General features: G+C 45.5%; 1 protein-coding gene across 2 annotated transcripts in view; it reads left to right on the top strand.

Annotated features, from left to right (window-relative positions):
• Positions 1-12,583, top strand: part of SLC5A12 (solute carrier family 5 member 12) — a 130,940-nt gene that overhangs the window by 63,246 nt on the left and 55,111 nt on the right. For both annotated transcript variants that reach the window (XM_075326511.1, XM_075326512.1), the window contains exon 4: positions 6,343-6,410. In XM_075326511.1, the coding sequence (XP_075182626.1) occupies positions 6,343-6,410 (68 nt within the window). The remainder of the gene's footprint in view (positions 1-6,342; positions 6,411-12,583) is intronic.

The raw sequence follows: 12,583 nt of genomic DNA, 5'->3' as shown, positions 1-12,583 counted from the left end.
ACATTAAACATGTACACATACAGTTAATAAACATTGCCATTACACTTACAGGTCCCCGCCACGCATCCTGCACGCTGTCTCCCGCCGCTTTTCATTCCGATCATCGCTGCGCCCTCCCAGTAACCAGAATTGATGATAGGACCTTCCGTGACATCGTCATAGCATGTGATCAGTCACATGTGTATTATCTCATTGGCTACAGACTGGTCACATGGCTAGACATCATGCTAAGTCCTGTCAGTGCATCTCTCCGGTACGCGGTGCTCGTTTGAGCATCTCCGTGTACCGGCGAGATGCTTGGGCACATGCTTGGCTCTGCGTTCCTGCATGTGGGTGCTCTTTGTAGAGTAAGCCCACATGCAAGGACTGGATGTCACAGCCGGTGAATAACGGAGATCACCGTTGCTATAGTAACCCGCCTGTCAGATTACTGTTTCAACGGTGGCAGCGGTGACGTCACCGCTTACAACCTGCAGCCTCTGGTCACTCACTGAGTGATTGGACTGCACGGGAGCAGCAGCGTCTTCCTCCCATGCAGTGCTGTCTGATGTAGCAGAGCTGCATGGGTTGAAGGAGAAAGAAAACAGAAGACCAGGATCGTGGAGGGGTGAGAGGGAGTAATAAACATGGAGTCTCTAAGTGTGTCTGTGTATTTATTTCTATTAAAGTATTTTTTCTCTCTGTGCGGGAGTCAAACTTGCCTGACATTAAGAATCTCTGGCTTAATACTAGCTAGTAAAACAGAGCTAGTATTAACCCATTATTACCCAGCAAGCCACCCGGCTTCAGGGATGCTGGAAGAGTTGGGTACAGCGCCAGATGATGGCGCTTCTATGAAAGTGCCATTTTCTGGGGCGGCTGCGGACTGCAATTCACAGCAGAGGGGCCCAGAAAGCTCGGGCTAACCTGTGGTGCGGATTCCAATCCCCAGCTGCCTAGTTGTACCTGGCTGAACACAAAAATGGGGCGAAGCCCATGTGGTTTCTTTTTTTAATTATTTCATGAAATTCATGAAATAATTAAAAAAAAGGGCTTCCCTATATCCCTATATTTTTAGTTCCCAGCCAGGTACAAATAGGCAGCTGGGGGTTGGGGGCAGCCGTACCTGCCTGCTGTACCTGGCTAGCATACAAAAATATGGCGAAGCCCACGTCATTTTTTTTGGTGGGCAAAAAGCTCCTGCATACAGTCCTGGATGGAGTATGCTGAGCCTTGTAGTTCTGCAGCTGCTGTCTGCTCTCCTGCATACACTAATGAATGGAGCATGCTGAGTCTTGTAATTCTGCTCCCCCTGTCTCTCCCTCCAGCATACAGTCCTGGATGCAGCATGCTGAGCCTTGTAGTTCTGCAGCTGCTGTCTGTTCTCCTGCATACACTAGTGGATGAAGTATGCTGAGCCTTGCAGTTCTGCTCACCCTGCCTCTCCCTCCAGCATACAGTCCTGGATGGAGGATGCTGAGCCTTTTAGTTCTACAGCTGCTGTCTGCTCCCCTCCACACAGACAACAGCTGCAGAACTACAAGGCTCAGCATACTCCATCCAGGACTGTATACAACAGTTTTTTGCCCCCAAAAAAATTACGTGGGCTTCACCATGTTTTTGTATTCTAGCCCAGATACAGCAGGCAGCTATGGGCTGCCCCCAACCCCCAGCTGCCTATTTGTACCCAGCTGGGAACCAAAACTATAGGGAAGCCCTTTTTTTTTAATTAGTTCATCAATTTCATGATATAATTAAAAAAAAAATGACGTAGGCTTCGCCCAATTTTTGTGTCCAGCCAGGTACAACTAGGCAGCTGAGGATTGGAATACGCAGCGCAGGGTGCCCAAGCTTTCTAAGCACCCCTGCTGCAAATTGCAGTCCGCAGCCGCCCCAAAAAATGGCACTTTCACAGAAGCGCCATCTTCTGGTGCTGTATCCAACTCGTCCAGCTGCCCTGGAGACGGGTGGCTCGATGGGTAATAATGGGGTTAGGCCTAGCTGTATATTATCAACTGGCCCTAAGCCCGAAATTCATGGTGTGACGCCAATATTATACATCGCCATCATGAATTTCTAGTACAGATAAAAAAAATCACAACACACAGAAAAATATTTTTATTAGAAATAAAACACAACACAATTAGTGACTCCATCTTTATTGAAATAAAGAACCCTCCTCCGCATTAATCCTGGGTCAAGGGTCCTGCGCCATCCAATCCAGATCCAATATCATCTGATCGGTTTGCTGGAAGGCAAAGCGATCAGATGATGTGTCAGGTTCAAGGGCCTGAATCACATGACACAGCAGCTGATTGTATAAACGGCTTTTATGCAATCAGCTGATGCATCAGTGCAAAAAACAAAAAAAAAACGATATACTTCTTTGCAGACTCCCGTCCAACAGCAGCAGCTGATAGTTTAGCCGGGTGGTAAAAAGCCAGCCTCAACGCTCGACTTATAGTGTCAGCTGATGCCGTCAGGTGACCGCATCAGCTGATCATTGCCAGGTCTGAGAGAGAGAAAAGAGAGAGAAAAGAGAGAGAGAGAAAAGAGAGAGAAGAGAAATAGGGGGAGAAGAGAGAGAGGGAGAGAGAGGGAGACGGAGAGAGAGGGAGAGAGAGAGGGAGAGAGAGGGAGAGAAAAGAGAGAGAAAAGGAGAGAAAAAGAGAGAGAAAAAGAGAGAGAGAGAAAGAGAGAGAGAAAGAGAGAGAAAGATAGATAGAAAGAGAGAGAGGGAGAGAGAGGGAGAGAGGGAGAGGGAGAGAGAGGAGAGAGAAAGAGAGAGAAAGAGAGAGAGAAAGAGAGAGAGAGAGAAGAGAGAGGAGAGAGAAAATGAGAGAAAGAGAGAAAAAGAGAGAGAGAAAGAGAGAGAAGAGATAGAAAAGAGAGAGAGAAGAGAGAGAGAGAAAAAAGAAGAGAGAGAGAAGAGAGAGAGAAGAGGAGAGAGCAATGCAGCCTCAGTCCGTGAACTGCTCTGATTTTAGAGGTGTGCCCCGCGGCTCACAGCTGATGTCCGGCTCCTTCCCTCAGTGCATAATTAAATTAAATTATAATTATAAATAAATAATAATTTAAAATTATAAATAATTTAAATTAAACTTTTTACCGGGATGACCGGGAATCAAACTCGTGAACTAATTCTCTTTAGGCGGCAGCTCTATCCATTGAGCCACTGTCTGTAATGAAAAGTATAGGAAGATTTGGTAAGCTTGACCTCTTTATTGCAGTACAGAATCCAGAAGTGGATTATTCAGCTACAAAGAGGAGAGAGAGAGGGAAAATGAGAGAAAATGAGAGAAAAAGAGAGAGAGAGAAAGAGAGAGAGAGAAAGAGAGAGAGAAAGAGAGAGAGAAGGATAGAGAGAAAGAGAGAGAAAGAGAGAGAGAAAGAAAGAGAGAGAGAAAGAAAGAGAGAAAAAGAGAGAGAGAGAAAAAGAGAGAGAGAAAAAGAGAGAGAGAAAGAGAGAGAAAGAGAGAGAGAAAGAGAGAGAGAGAAAGAGAGAGAGAAAGAGAGAGAGTGAGAAAGAAAGAGAGAAAAAGAGAGGGAGAAAAAGAGAGAGAGAGAGAGAGAAAGAAAGAGAGAGAGAAAGAAAGAGAGAGAAAGAAAGAGAGAGAGAGAAAGAAAGAGAGAGAGCAGCGAGGTATGGGGCCCAGCGACCTACCCAGACCACACAAAGTGGGATTCCAGCCCAACCGAAGTCTTCCACATGGAGTTCTGTAAATATCTCTTCCAAGTCATCGCGGCACCACAAACATAGCCTGTCGGGCAGAGATGGGCCGATTCCCCTTATGGCTCAGTATACACAAGAGGGCGCTATCACACCAGGCACACATACAGAACAGCAACCACAGCTCCTACCATCATAAAGCCCTGCTGAGCCAGAGTCCAGAGCAATCCAGGAACCCCGGCAACCAGTACAGCCAAAGTCAGCAACACACCCTGACAAAAGCCCAAATAAAAGTGATCTCAGAGAGCTGCAAGATGCAATACATCGAGGATTGGAAGAGTGAATTAGAGAACTCCCAGAAACTCACCATCTACCGGTCACTGCGGAGGGACTACACTCTGGCCCTGTATCTGGAAAGGTTACACCACCCCAAAGACAGGCAGACACTGAGCCTATACAGACTGAGTGCTTACATCCTAGAGGTGGAAACAGGGCAGCACAGACAGACATACAAGCCGCGGGAGAACAGACTGTGTCAGCACCGCCAGCAGGGGGCTCTGGAGGACGAGGCGCATTTCCTGCTGCACTGTAACAAATACTCAGCAGTGAGGGCTTCCCACTTCCAGAAACTTACCGCTCATACCCCGGACTTTCCATCCATGAACGAGGAGATGAAACTCCGCATCCTACTGAGGGAAGAAGAATCAACGGTGGAGATCGCCGCCCAATATTTCACTATTTGTCATAAGCTGAGGGGAACATAAGGCCCCTAACCATGATCCCCTCCCACCACACTTACTGTATTTCTCTTGCTTTGGCAATACTAATTGTATTTTGGTCCAATAAAGCATATTTGAATTTGAATTTGAGAGAAAAAGAGAGAGAGAAAGAGAGAGAAAGAGAGGAGAACGGGAGAGAAGAGAGAATAAAGAGGAGAGAGAGAAGAGAGAAGAGAGAGAGAAGAGAGAGAGGAGAGAGGAGGGAGAGAAAAGAGAGAGAGAAGAGAGAGGAGAGAGAGGAGAGAGGAGAGAGAGAGAAGAGAGAGGAGAGGGAGAGAAGAGAGAGAAGAGAGCGAGAGGAGAGAGAGAAAAGAGAGAGAAGAGAGAGGAGAGAGATAGAAAAGAAAGAGGGGAGAGAGAAAAGAGAGAGAAGAGAGAGAGGAGAGAGGGAGAGAGAGGAGAGAGAGAAGAGAGAGGAGAGAGAAGAGAGAGGAGAGAGAGGAGAGAGAGAAGAGAGAGAGAAGAGAGAAAGAAGAGAGAGGAGAGATAGAGACGAGAGAGACGAGAGAGAGGAGAGAGCAATGCAGCCTCATTCCATGAACTGCTCTGATTTTAGGGGTGTGTCCCGCGGCTCACAGCTGATGTCCAGCTCCTCCCATCAGTGCATAATTAAATTAAATTATAATTATAAATAAATAATAATTATAATTTAAAATAAATTAAATTATTTACCGGGACTCAAACTTGGGAACTAATTCTTCTTAGGCAGTAGCTCTACCCATTGAGCCACTGTCTGTAATGAAAAGCATGGGAAGATTTGGTTAAATTAGTAGAGAATCCAGAAGTAGATTATTCAGCTACAAGGATGGATGGAGGGATGGATGGATGGATGGATGGATGGAGAGAGGGATGGATGGAGGGATAGAGGGATGGATGGAGGGATGGAGAGATGGAGGGAGGGATGGAGGGAGGGATGGATGGATGGATGGAGGGATGGAGGGATGGATAGAAGGATGGATGAAGGGGTAGAGGGATGAATGGAGGGATGGATGGAGGCATGGATAGAGGGATGAAGGGAGGGATGAAGGGAGGGATGAATGGATGGAGAGATGGAGGGAGGGATGGAGGGATGGATGGATGGAGGGATGGAGGGAGGGATAGAGGGATGGATGGAGGGATGGAGGGAGGGATGAAGGGAGGGATGAATGGATGGAGAGATGGAGGCAGGGATGGAGGGAGGGATGGAGGGAGGGATGAATGGATGGAGGGATGGAGGGATGGATGAATGGATGGGAGGGCAAACACCGGCAATACTGCACTCATCATCGCACACATGCAGGCACTACAACCCCCATAATCACCGCACACGCAGGCATTACCTCAGTGGCGTCCCCGCTGACAGCGCGGCTCACTTCAGTTGGTGCGTGGATATGACACAGAGCGCTCCTGCTCTACGGTGCTCCCTGTCAGCTTCATGTAGCAGAGCTGGATGGGTCGAGGGACCTCTGTGGATTCCGTCAGACCTGGAAGGGTATTTGAGGATTTTAATAAAATGGTGAAAGAGGGTGCTTTTTTGTCTTTTATTCCAAATAAAGGATTTTTTGTTGTGTGTGTTTATTTACTTTCACTTACAGGTTAATCATGCAAGGTATCTCGGGGAGATGCCTGCCATGATTAACTCCTTATTACCCCAATTGCCACCACACCAGGGCAATTCAGGATGAGCCGGGTAGTAGCCGCTTCTATCTCCACTATCATCATAGCTTCCAACTAGGACAGAAGAAGTCAAGTGCAGAGTTAGTAGCAGTGAGTAATGACACAAATCGGCATGATATATAGAGGGCCCTAGCTGGCATATTTCTATGATACCACTCATCTATACAGTATATTCACTCTTTCTTCATGGTCACTAATTATTGTGATTTTTATTATTAGTCATGCCTTTTTTTGATTGCTTCTATTTTTATTTTACAGTGACAGGATTCGATCTCTGGGGATCTGTTTTTGCCACTGGTATTGTTTGTACCTTTTACTGCACCTTGGTATGTTGTCAACTTAAAAAAAAAATGTAAGAATGAAAAAGTTTCTTGAAAATATGCTAGTTTGATCAGAAAAATGTCTATGTGAGTTTCACCTAAACCACATTTAATATAGTCCACATTTTTCAGATTAGTAAGACTCTTTCCAGTTGTCAAATTTGCAGTTAAAGGGATTGTTCGGGCTTGGGAAATGTCAGGATTTTCAGGATGACAGTGATAGCTATCTGCATGCTGCCAGCCAAATACTGACTAGACTTGTATTGAGCGAGGCCACGCACATCTAGTTGGCATGTGACCGCATGTATGCAAAATGCGTTATTGTCGTCATGTGCCGCCTGCTCTCAGCACTGACATCGGCGAATCCTGATAGCGCATGCTGCGTGCTATGAGGATTCACAAATTAGCCGTCACATAGAGTGACTGCAGATTTTAACCGATCTAATTCTGCAAGCAGAGGAATGTTCCTGTTAGTAGACTCATTACTTTTCTTAGAGTCTATGCAGGAAAACTCCCTATATCCTCTATCCAATAGGATCTACACATGACAAGCATATTTAAGGTAACACAGTAGTGTTTCATTCTTACCTCCCCTACTATAAAAGTTGTTGTCATTGGGCACAGGGTAGGGTAAGTGTACCCCCCCATGCTCGGCAGCCGAGCTGCTTGGATCCGGACCTTCAGGGGGTGGCTCGAGGGTCTCCGGACCCGGGGGTCCTGCGGTCACTGCAATCAAAAGGGGGTTTGTGGATTGGGGACGTAGTTGTACGGCCGGAGCCGCGTTAAGTTCATAATGCCACATACGGGATGTGGTGAAGGTGGAAACCACCGCTGCAGTTACGGGGCACCCGGGGGAGATGTTGCGCAGCAAGTTGTAAACCCCTCCGTGGGTAGGGATGGTGGCCCTGGGACCCGTTGGGGGAGGTGTTTGGCGGTACAGGGAGATAGGCGACCGGAAGGCACTGATGTACTCACTATTAGTAAACACACGAGTCTCTGGTAAACCAAGGTGATGGTGGTCGGTGCACGCAGCCGGCTGCAGTCTGGTCCCCTACCCGGCTGGTGGTCTCTGTCTTTCTCCCGCACCTGTTTGTGATGGTGGACTACCTGCGCTTGCAACTTCAGGAGTCCGCTCCCGGCTTGTGGTTGCCTGAGGAGCCCTTTGACCGCAGACGCTGGCCCGTGGGATCTCTGTGCCGTGGCGGTGGCTTTCTATCCCCCTCGTTGGGCTGTTGCCTTCAGTCGGGACTTCGGGTGGGACAGGACCTCTAGTCCTGGCTGCAATCAGTTAATTACCTTGCCCTCAGTAGCTTCTGGACCTAACTTCAAGGTCTATGTAGCCCCCTTTGAGCTCCGGTTTCCGAGTTGGTTCCCCGGGTCGGTACCGGCGGGCTACAACCCTGTCCTGGTCCACCTCGGTTCCACAGAGCCATCTTCCCGGCTCCTGCAGACAGAGGCCTCCATCTACCTCCTAGCTAGAGGTACCAAGGCTCCTACCCTGGCACCTGCTCAAATTGGGTTTTCTCTCCTCTGCTGGAGCTGCACACAGCTGCAGCCCACACACCTCTCCAACCTGAACTCTCAACCTTATCTGGCTTGCTTTCCCGCCCCAGGCTCTCTGAACTCCTTGGTGGGCGTCTTCCAACCACCTGGTTCCGCCCCTGGTGTTTCCATCAAGCCCTGAGGGGGGGTGACTAGGGTTTATGTGTTTGGCTGTATGTTACCTATGAGGGACAGGTGTAACGCGGAGCCCTATCTGTGACTACCTGGCCCAGCCAGGGTGTCACATAAGAATCAACAAAATAGCATACTCTCCTTTGGAACGGCACCTCTCCTCCGGACCTACTAGTGGTAATCCCAAGTCATCAGCATCCAGAGGGGGAGTCACATGAGTACTACAGGTAATAAATTATCAAATCTGAGCTTAAAAAGGTAGCTTAGATGGAATGTAAAGGCTGCAGACAATCAATAGCTGCTCCTTTAACATGTTGATGTCCCTCGTCTGGTGGGCCCAACAACTTTTAGACTGGAGTCACACAAGCGTATATTCTCACATGCAAGAGGATCAGCCCGATTATGCTAATGACACTTGGTTCAAACTGTCATCAGAGTGTGAGCCGAGTATCATTTACTGTGATCCAATTTTCTTGCACGTGATAATTGTAGCAGAGGTGAGAAGATGCAGAACATAATTTCTCCATCTTCTCCATTCTGTCCATTCGTGGAAATTGGACTGCAATCAAGTGACATCTGTGTGCTTTACAATGTTTTGCACACAGCCATAGTGTAAATGGGTGTGTGCCATCCAATATACGCTGTCAATTGCAGCATTCTGCAATGTTTTTTTCTCATTTCGAATCAGCATGAGAAAAAAAATCACTGGTCAGCACTGCCCCATAGTATATCATTGGTCAGACAGCTTTCCAATAAAACATCCAAAAGCCTTTGTGCATGTTATATGCTTGGGTGAGAAAGCCCTTAACGCACTATGCCAGCATTTTTTGTTGTTTTTTTTACACCGCCGGAATGGTGCTTAAAATCTTAAGCGTGCTTTACATGCTGCGATCTCGCTAGCGAGATTGCAAGCGATCGTACCCTCCCCCGTTGGTTGTGTGACACGGGCAGATCGCTGCCCGTGCCGCACAACCTCGCTTAACCCCATCACACGCATTTACCTGCCCTGCGATATCGCTCTGGCCGGCGATCCGCCTCCTTTCTAAGGGGGCGGTTCATGCGGCGTCACAGTGACGTCACACGGCAGCCGTCCAATAGAAGCAGAGTGGCGGAGATGATCGGGACGTAACATCCCACCCACCTCCTTCCTTCCGCATTGCCGGTGGAGGCAGGTAAGGAGATGTTCGTCGCTCCTGCGGTGTCACACAGCGATGTGTGGTGCCGCAGGAACAAGGAATAACATCGCTAATAAGCAGAAAAAAACGTTTTTTTGTTTCAGGACGACCTCTCTGTGGCAAACGATTTTGACCTCTTTTGCGATCATTTAAGGTCGCTCATAAGTGTCACACACTGCGATATCGTTAATGACGCCGGAATGTGCGTCACAAACACCATGACCCCGATGATAATTCATTAACGATATCGTAGCATGTAAAACCCGCTTTAGTCCTCTGACCCCTGTCACATGCTTACCTTCCAGAGGCTTCACCTTCTATCACTGTCTCTCTGGTCAGTCTTGGCGATTTGTGACCTGCTAGTGAACTCCAGTGTCCCATGAAGCACGCCGGTGGTCGCAAAGCAATGCATATCTAAGTGTGCCTTGATCTGGCCTTGTTCTGGCTCTTATAGAGATGCTTTGAGAACCAGTAATGATTTCTGGCCAGTCCAAAGTTACTGACACATGATGGCGCTATTAGCTTGGAGCAACATCGGTAAAACAGGAAGGTGCCGAAAGGTCGGTATATGACAGGGGCAGGCGGCTTAGATTTAAAGCACCACTCCAGATCTGAAAAAATCAGAACAAATACACTGGAGTGGTGCTTTAAAGTATTAGAAAACTCATTTAAAGGGATTGTCTTTTCTTATTAAATGGGTAAAATTGCAAAGTACTTGTAAAAACAAGCAACTTTGTAATTTATCTTCTTTTAATAACACATGTATGCACAATTTATTTAAATTTATGAAATTGTTTTTAAATCCAATGACTGATTCTTCTGTTTTTTTATGCCCTGATTTTAAAAACACCTATTTTTAACCATCACTTTTCAATTTTGCACAAAATGCATTGACATTTTGCACAAGCGGGATGAACTAGAAAAATCTTTAGTGTGCACAATATTATATATAAAAATTTATTGAACACTCATTCTGCAACTTTATTGGAAATTAATTCTTCTGACTTTTCCTTTTTCCCTTCAAAGCTTCTCTTCATCCCTTTTCTCTTATAGAAGCTGTGCATCTTCTCTGTAAAGCATCCATCAGTTGTCCTCCTTCATGTTCACGTTCCATCTACCTTTGTATCATCGTTCCATCTCCTTGATATCCTAATGAAATCTTTCTCTTTGCTCTTTGCTAACAGCACCAAGGTTTTCAGGAAAGTCCTTGAAATGGGAATGTAAAAAATGTAACTTCAAATTCATCAGACAGCCCAAGGCTTTGAAACATTTCAACATGTACTCCACGTTGGACTTATTTTTTGGATCTTTATTTTTACCTCGAAATTGTTTCACGGCTTCTTTAAAATAATTCCAAACCCTTCTGTCAAAAGCTTTCAATTTTGTGTCGAACATGTCATCCTTCATGAGTTTCCGAATATCCAGCCCACAAAAATACTTTTCTTTTGATTTGAACAGTTCCTGAAACTTACTACATAGATGCGTAAAAGTCTCTCCTTCTTTCAGTAGAGCGTTCATAAACTGCTTCATCAGTCCAAACTTAAGGTGGAGTGGTGGAGGCAGAACTTTAGTGGAAACAACTAAACTTTCTGCAACTATGTTCTTGAGTCAAAGTTACAAAGATGTTCTCATTGGCCAACATTTTTGGGTCCAGTGAAGAGCCCTATCCTCTCTGTTCCATTTACACAAAAAGTATAGATACTTTGAGTATCTTTCTTGCTGCTTAGACCAAAGAGAGAACTTTCAGATCACTACATATTGATCATTCTTGTAGTTAAGTTTCTTGAGAATAAAGTCTAAATTCTCATAGATTTCATTCAAGTGCACAGAATGCCATACAGGCAATGAAGCATACTCACTGCCATTGTGCAGGAGCAGCTTTCAAACTTTTATGGGGATAAATCAATAGAGTCTCCATTCGCTCCCATTTTACTCAATGTTAAATCTTTCCATCAGCCCAGGAACATCACAGCAATACACTAGAGCACTGTCTTGAGAAAATTATGGAAGGTATTATTATTTTTCTCTGCTTCTTCACCATGAAAAACCAGTCCCAGGAGCTGGCAGGTTTTTTCCTTAGGTTTAGGGCCTAAAGGTTCTGTAGAATGTTAGTCTCTGACTAAATCATTTACTTTGAGCTGTGAAAAAAGCTGTAGCTCATTGGGACTAGCGTGAAAGTCTTTGTCAGAATCCTGCTCTTCATTTTCTGAATCTTCTGACATAGATGTATCTTTAAATATTGTGCAAGAAAAAACGTATGGATTCAGTTTTTGTAAAAATGATGGAATTTTTTCTATATTTTTACCGAGTTCAGCGTTTGAAAGTACGGTATATAAAAATCACCTCTTAGTTTTCAAAACATTTCACCCTTGTAGACTTGTATTTTCTTAATTCTAAGAATAGAGGGACTTTTTTATCCTGTAGTGTAGAGCTCATTACCAAGGTTACCAGTTGCTTCATAGCTGGCCGGACCACTAGCCAAGAAATGTAGCTCTGAAGCGATCCGTATCATCCCACCAGCCCAAATGTTTCTACACTCCGATGCTACAGAGCAAAGCTGCCTCTACTTGCAGTATCAATAGTGTTGTGGAAAAAACAGAGATAAGCACTTCGTAGGCAGCACTTCATATACTGTATACTTATAGAGTAAGGAGTAGGACATCTCCAAATATCCTTTTTGTTGTCCATGCAGTATGAAAGAGCACACACTTTGGGCCTGCAGATCAGCAATCTTCAAACCTGTTAATTTTTAGGAGTGATCTGACTCAAACAAATGGGAAGCCAGCAGGCAGAAGAAGAAAGAAACATGATATAACACATTTTAAGGCAATCTGTCACCAATCTCAGAGCAGAACAATATATATATACAGAGACTCATATTCCAACGATGTGTCACTTACATGACTGCTTGGTGTAGTTTTCATAAAATCATTGTTTTATTAGAAGGAGATTATCACTAAAGGACTAGTAAACCTGCTGCCAGGTTGTCCAACCACACCACTATCACTGATTGGCAACTTTCTGCTTATGCAAAGTGTACACAGAGCTTTTGTCTCATACATCACTGGAATCAGGATCTCTGCCTCTACATCCCACTTTTCTCAGATGGGGTAGCAAAAATCTGGTAACAGATTCCCTTTTATGCAATCCTTTAACTATTGAACTCCAGATCACAGTGAGATCCCATCTGAATTCCATCTGCAAAAATTATGGCACGTTGAAAGAATATGCCCTTAACCATCAGACTGTGCAGAGATTGTTTGTTGCCAGTTACCATGGAGACTAGAGATCGATTTCTGCAACTTCAGTCCATGGTTCAGTTCAGTAGTC

The sequence above is a fragment of the Anomaloglossus baeobatrachus genome, chromosome 10 (assembly GCF_048569485.1).
Source record: "Anomaloglossus baeobatrachus isolate aAnoBae1 chromosome 10, aAnoBae1.hap1, whole genome shotgun sequence".
Lineage (NCBI taxonomy): Eukaryota > Metazoa > Chordata > Amphibia > Anura > Aromobatidae > Anomaloglossus > Anomaloglossus baeobatrachus.
This window is presented reverse-complemented; position numbering and strand designations above follow the sequence as displayed.